Genomic DNA, 7,906 nt, shown 5'->3' with positions numbered 1-7,906 from the left:
GGAAGAGGACACGGCTTGCTGCTGCGCTTCTCTATGTAAGAAGAGCGGATTGGTGAAGAGTCTTTCTGTACAGGCTAATATGCCTGTTGGACGATGTGGAAAGTGTTCAAAAGGATATTTGTTCTCATTTGTATGTAATACACACATTTCAGCAGGACAATATGGATTCCGAGAGGAATGGATACAGTTGACGGTATTTGTAAGGTCCGTTTTGTCTTGGAATTAAAGAGGAAAAGATAGCACTGGAGATGTCATTAGATATTGTCAACATTTATAACCTTCTCTTGAGATCAAATAGAGATGACAATGAAATATCATTGTATGCCTCTCTATCTGGTAGCCATTGAAGAAAATTTTATTACTTCTGGAATAGGTTATTAGAGTTCTGTGACAAGACTTTAACTCCAGCACAGAAGAGAAGTATCAAGGTTCCACAGAAGTTGAACATTTTTTTACGAAAGCTTATGTATAACGTTTTCCATATCGTCCTTCCTACTGAATGTGTTGAAACATACTAGTATTGATCGAGGGAAGCTAATGGGAAAAATCAGTCGCCATAATCAATTAGGCTAGAGTCTATGCTATAATCTGTGCACTCTATTGATGCATAAAACTGAAGCTCTGTTCTTTTATAACGGGTCTTACCTTTAACCCAGATAATGATGAGGTCAATCCAATGGGCCTATGATTAAATATTTGAACCTTACGCTGGATGGCCAGTGCGAGTTCAGCAGACATCTCGAGCTATTGACTCCTAAATTAGGTACGGTGGCTGATGCATTAGTGGGTCTACCATTCAATATAAGAAATCCGGGCACGGCCGAGAGGCGGCTGTATGCAACAGATCATCCTGATCTGAGTTATATATGAGACTCTGGTTTGGATGGAGGAGATAGTGGCCAATAATCTCATGTATCTTATTCGGTACACAGCGTCGAATAGCCCTCCACCTTGCTCATAAGTACAGGAAATCCTATGCGGCCACAGCTCTAACCGAATCTCCTCCCTTCTCCGGCAGATTTACTTCCTGGTGCTTATGCCAAGGCAAGTGCGCAAAAGCGATTCAGCTTGAGGAGGAACATTCTCATCACGAAGATCGTAGAGATTATACCCAGTAAGCAAAACATCATTACTACAACGTTATTACAATGATCTTCAATAATATAACGTTTTCAAATATTTAACTGTTGTATACAATATTTAACTGTTGTATTATTATGAACAATCTTTGACCGCAACTTAGAAATTTCTATAATACTGATATTGTATCATAAAATAAATATTACATTAATATTGAATCAATATCTCAAAAATGTTGAATTATAATATTGTACAATGTTAAAAAAAACACTGCAGAAACGTTCAGTGTTCGTTGAAGTAACATTTTATAGACATTATAATACAATATTTAAGAATATTAATTTAATATTTATTTAATACCATGTAAACTTGTAAGAATATTAAGTTCTTGAATTAATTTTTACACAAAACTAAACAAAATATTTTCAAAATATTTCAGTGTTCGCAAAGATTTGCACATTTCGAGCTGATTCCGACGAACGACCCTCACCACCGCCGAATTGTCGGGCGCTCACGTATATATTTCTGGTATAAGGACGCTCTGCTCACGAGCGTCCCTATACTAAAAATATACTGGGAGCGCACCTTCCGCCAAATTATTATTGGAACATGTTTTTAAATAGCTTATTTCTATTAACATAAAAATTTTTATTGATTATGTATTTATTGTTGTTCCTAATGTTTATCTCTTTATTAAGGAGTTTTCTTGTAGAAGGAGTGATGGGTTGAAATATGAAATCGAAATCTATTTTACTATTACATTGAAAAATCGAAATTGAAATCGATTTTATTATTACATTTATAATAAAATATTCCCACACGTGACTTTTTCTTTTTGACATTTTTGTAATGTTTATATGTATATTGAAGTCTCATGAAAAACTGCTTTTTTGTTTCCAAAGTATATTATGGTATGTTTACTGTCCGAATTTCAGACATAACGAATTGACATTTCATACTGACATTTCATATTTTAAGCTCGAACTGTCCAAAATATTCAAATTAGATACTTATTTTTTTAAACTTTGAACTATTCGAATAGATCGAATATTCAACAAGTTCGAATCTTTTGTCTGAATCCTTAACTATAACGACAAATAATAACGGAACTATTTACAAATAATGAACGGAACAGTTTAATGACGACGTGGAGACACCGATTGCTGTACACCGCTCGATATAATCAACTGTATCTTCGTTAATATTGAGAATTTCACTTTCAGATAAAAAATTTTATATTCTTAAAATACTAAACTATTTAAGCAAAAAAAATTTCGATTTTTAAAAGTTTCCGGATGGAATAACACCTTAATGAACTTGGTTATGATTGATAAGTAATAAATATTACAAGCGCGATAGCGCAGATAAAATTAGAGAAATTTTTATAAAAATGAGAAATTAGACGATAAATGTATGCGGCAAGTTTATTACTCATAATATTTATATTACCCTCTAAATCTCATGAAGTAAAATCTCACGCAAAGAAACTGAAAATTTAGCCTATCTTGAATAAAGAGTGAAAATACGACCACTCTTGTTCGAGAGTAGTAAATTTTCACTCTTTTTAAAGTGAAATTTACTCTTTTGGAGATTCATTCCGAAGAAGTAAAATCTCAATCTCTTTTTTGAAGTGAGGTTCCATTTATACTGGTATTATACTCCAGAAAGAGGATTGAGATTTCAATCCTTTGAATTTCAAAAGAGTAAAACTCAAGAGTAACTCTTCTAAAAAGAGTGAAAATCTGCCTTAAATAAGAGTGGCTATGGATATTTTCACTTTTTTTTCAAGACAAGTTAAATTTTCAATCTCTTTGAGATTTCATTTCATGAGATGTAGACAGTATGTGAATACAGAATAAGCAAAAATTCCTTAAAAAAATGTGACGACGATGCGAGCAGCAGTTAATACATATATTATAGAAATAGTGTAAAAAAACTATATATATATATATATATATATATATATATATATAAACCTAGTATAAGAAAAATCATTTCAATGATGCAATTTCCAATAATGTTGTAGTAAAATTACAAATGTTGACTGTTGCTGCAAACTTTCGTGCTGTATAGGAAGGAATAGAAATTGCGTTACAAATAAATATATCTAAAGATTTGCGTTTTAGGGCAATTTATTAATTGCATTTGCTACAATGAATTGATAAATCCTTTTTTTGGACATTGAACGAAATAGTTTTTAGACAAGCATCATTACATTTAACGATGCTATATATCTATTATATCTGTTTTTTTTAAGGAACATTTCAATGATTGTTTACTTCATTGGTAGGTTGGCCTTCATGAGAAATGTAGACGGTTTGAATATAAACATTAGGCACGGAAAGAGCACTGGTAGTCAAAGGTCTATCCAACGGGTAGCCAAGAGGTTTACCATCGAGAGAAATAGCGCCACCAATGATTTCAGAAATATGCTTATTTTGATAGTATTTATTGACATTTGCGTCCTGCGTTTTTTGTCCCTGACCCAGGATGCCTTGGAAACCACCGGCATGATATTGTCCGCTACCGGTATATCCTACACTAAGTCCTTGGTGTTGTTGGCTTTGTCCTTGATAAGTGAAATGATATTTGCTTTGAATTCCAGACTGAATGCTATTGAAGAGACCTTGATTTCCCTTTATTCCAGAATATTGTATGCCATGTTCACTTTGTACATCTTGGACACCATGGACACCTTGTATGCCTGATTGTACTCCATGAATACCCTGTTGCGAATGTACACCAGCTGGTACTTCACCTTGGAATCCTACCGTACTTTGTTGACTCTGTTGATATTGTTGATACTGTCCCTGTTGTTCTTGGTAAATACTTTGAGGTTGACTCAATTGTTGGTGTTCTTGGATGTTTTGTCCTTGTTGCCTATATTGCCATTGTTGTCCGTACTGGTTTTGGCCGTAGACGTTCTGTCCCTGTCTCTGTCCTTGACCTACTTGATACTGGGAGTACGTGTATGGGTATTGCCCATGTTGAGTATAAAGATTAGCATAATGATTCTTTATATCTGCAAAAAAAGAATTGCTTATTATTTTATGTTATTCAATGGCACAATGACTTTGTTTCTTCAATATCAATAGTGTACTTTGATTTTCTTGCTGATTGATTGACAGAGTTTCTGGTACAACCTCCACAGTCTGTTTCGCACCAATTACTTTGGCATCTTGATACTGGATTTGTTGATAGTCCTCAGTACCAACTACTTGATATTCGTCCTGTTGGTAAGTTTGATATTGTTCTGGAACCACTGGACCATAGAGTACATTTTGTGATCCTAATTGAGAGATCACAAATAATAGCTGAAATGGCAATCCTTGACCAGGTTGACCTTTAGGAAGAGCTAGTCTTGATGGGAAACCGAAAATCTGATGCGACTGAAAAATTATTAACATTTGATCATTTATTACAATATTCATTATTGCAAACATCTACACAAACAGAAAGAGAGAAAAATAATTACTTCAGTGATGTAATATGGTTCTTGAGCATTAGTGGCACTATTGACAGCCTGCTTGATTTCTTGAGCAGATGGGTAATCGAAACTTTGGCCTGGTGCCTGTTGAGATTGTCTTACAATGGTATTTTGTCCTTGATGAACTGTAAATCAAACAGATAGTGTGATATTTAATTAAAAAATCATATGTGTATGTGTGTGTATATATTTGTATCGTTGGTGATCCTGAAAAGTAATCTCGAATACATACGATCAGTTGTGAATTGGTCGAGTTCCACGAATTGATGCCTATGTTGAGAGATGCTGATGGGTTTGCCATAGTGATCGTATTTCGGTCCCAAATAGACGCGGACAACGACACTAGGGACGTTCTGCTCGCTCTGAACTGTGATCTGATACTCGTATGGTTTATGATCTAATCTCTTCACTTGAGCCTTGATGTGTTGTTGTTGGATTTGCTGTTGTTGATCAACTTGTGGTTGCGCAGTTCCCTCGAGATCGACATAATAATCGTTAAAGAGAGTCACTAATGGACTGATTTGAACGTTCTGGATAGTAACGCCAGGCAAAAGAATATCGTTATATTGGTAAGCGGGCAAAGAGTTCTGATACTGTGTGAACAATTGGATAACATTCTTATTAAGTTGATAGAAAACTGGATCACGAACAGCTACTTGTCCCAATTCCAGAACAGAAGGAGTATAATCATAAATATTCTGCATTTCGGGAGCATTGCCGAGAAGTTGACGTGTAGCGGCTTGAAGACTGCCATAGTATCTATAATAGAAAACGTATTGTCATAAGTATTACAATACATTAATTAGTACATTAATTAGTTGAACAATTAGTTGAAAATTGACCTTGGATTAACACTTCTGCCAGTTCCTTGGATGAGTTCTCCAAGAATGTTCAAACCTTGCGGTTGATAAAGAGAGAGGAAAGCGCCTTGCGGAGTAATGACATGTCCAGAATCAATAGCTTCAATCAATCTTTGCTCAATCTTCCTAACAGTCTGAATAAGATTATTCTTTTTGGGACTGAATTGGAGATTCTGAGGACGTCCAGGTAATTCGAGCCCATTTGTACTACGAAGATGCGGTTGATATGGTACTTGTACGTTGACGTAATCAGTATTTTGGATTGGGCCCAATCCGTTCGACAAACGATTTAGTTCATAACGAGCCAGTAATTGTTGATGAAGGTAATAGTAAACGGATCCCTGACCAATTTGATCTTCCTGAATGCTTTGTTGATACTGCGCAGGTATTTGTCCTTGCTAAAGTTATATTATATTTAAAATGTTGATACAGGAGCGAATTTTAATATAAATTAATATTTTTAATAAAATAATTATTAATAAAATAAATTAATATTTTTCTTTCTCTTTTTATATGAGAAATTGTTTTGTAATTATATGTTTGCGTTATTTGAGAATATATTTACCTGCTCCAATAAATATTCAGCGAGATTTACAAAGCCATAATAATTAGCGAGACCGATATCTTGCGTAAAATAGGAAAGTTGTTGTTCACTGCTAGACAGTTGGGCGGAATAATTAACAGGGATTACAACTTGGTTGTAGCGAACACCTTGTGCAACATTCTGTACAATGTTCTGTGCTTCTTGAATGATCCTAGCATCAAAATAGTACTGAGGAATGATTTCATACAGAGGCGGCAGAATGATACTTTGCATTTCTGGATGCTGAAGAACAGCTTCGAAAAAAGCTTTGATGAACTGTTCCTCGTTAACATGGACACGGGCCCATGCGGCAGTTGCCAAGAATGTCTGATAATTTTTAGCGCTTAATAAGATTCTTTGGAGGAGAGAAACTTCCTTACGAAGCTGGCTGATGGAGTTCGAATAGGCAGTGCCTTTTGGTTGAACCAGACCGTCTTGTACAGCATCCACATAATATTTGACGAGGATTGGATTTTCATATTGATGGTAGTTGTTTTGAATGTCATAATTAGTACCAAGGATTTGCAATTGCTCATTCGGGATTTCTTGGGTTATCTGTTGCAGTAACAGTAAACAGTCTTGTTGCTTCTTTAGAAGATTTTGATCAGCTGATAATGACAAAGAAATAAATTTAGTTCAGTTGTATTCTATATAGTCTTTGAATTAAACTCTACATAAATATTAATATTTATTTTGTTTATTGAACAAGTATTTATGTACAGAGTGTCCATCAGTGACTGTATAAAAATTAAATTGAAAAGATTAAATTGAATCGAAAAGTCTTGTAATATTTTACTATTTTTGCAGTTAATGAGATATTAATTTGTAAAGATTGCCCAATGAATACGTATTCGCCTGGCTTATTATATAAATATAAGCGCACAGCAAAATCTCCGAGTATTGCAAGTCGTTAAGCGCATAGGGAGTTGTTTACTACAAATGGCAACACACGAGCGACAAAAGAAAACGTCTTCCCGTGTTGTATCACGCTTGTATTTGGTAAATACATGTTCATTCGATGATTTTTAGAAATTAATATCTCGTTAATTATTGCGAAAATTGTAAAATAATAAAGAAATTTTCGAATCAGTTTAATCTGCTCTACTTGCTCATAATAATATATTATTTTCTACCGGATCATTACCGGACCCAGTACATAAAACGCTTAATAGCTCTAAATCTAATATTAAAAATACAGAAATAGTAGAAAGAGGGATAACTTTTTCAAGTACTTTGTAGAGACTATACAGCACTTTTTGATCAAGAAATGGAGAGAGAGAGAGAGAGAGAGAGATGAACAAATAGAGAAAGAAAAATATAGAGAGATAATGATAACTTGAATAAAATAGCAATTACTTACCAGCACGTTGTTTCAGCTGTTGTTGGGGTAGAGCTGCCCCAAAAGCTGCCAGAGTCAGTAGAACGATCGTGCACCTCATTGTGATGGTGTTAATGTCGTTTACTACATGCTGTTTATCGAGTTATGCGAGCCTTTTATACCAAAATCGTATCGACAAAGACATTATCGGTAGTGACCCATTGACCTACCGTGCAAGATTTCGCTGTCTACTCGTGATATTCCATGTTATTTCGAATGGATCGAAGTCAATCGAAGGTTAATGATAATGATTCTTCTGGGCGAGATAAAGTTGCATCATCAATTACAGGATTAAAGTCTTATAATTGCTGTATAAAATTTTACCAATTTCTTTCTCTTTAATTCTATTACTAACTTCATTTTTATACGCAAATATCATTTTTCCAATGGTGCAAATATAAGTTTTTGATTTAACTTTGTACATTCTTCTGTGAAAGTGAGATCTCTTCACTTAAATAAAAAAAAAGATACAAAAGACTAAAAAAAGATTCGATTTCTTTACATAAATGTCTTTGAAA

At 34.3% G+C, this 7,906-nt stretch overlaps 1 protein-coding gene across 1 annotated transcript; it reads right to left on the bottom strand.

The window, feature by feature from the left end:
• Positions 1-3,185: 3,185 nt before the first annotated feature.
• On the bottom strand, positions 3,186-7,449 carry LOC105621970 (hexamerin-like). The gene is made up of 7 exons (XM_012203404.1): positions 7,371-7,449; positions 5,993-6,618; positions 5,410-5,825; positions 4,800-5,326; positions 4,556-4,692; positions 4,181-4,469; positions 3,186-4,102 (listed from the first exon to the last, which is right to left on the bottom strand). Exons 1-7 carry the CDS (start codon positions 7,447-7,449, stop codon positions 3,345-3,347), a joined length of 2,832 nt encoding a protein of 943 aa, XP_012058794.1. The 3' UTR covers positions 3,186-3,344.
• Positions 7,450-7,906: the final 457 nt, after the last annotated feature.

The sequence above is a fragment of the Atta cephalotes genome (assembly GCF_000143395.1).
Source record: "Atta cephalotes unplaced genomic scaffold scaffold00002, whole genome shotgun sequence".
NCBI lineage: Eukaryota > Metazoa > Arthropoda > Insecta > Hymenoptera > Formicidae > Atta > Atta cephalotes.
This window is presented reverse-complemented; position numbering and strand designations above follow the sequence as displayed.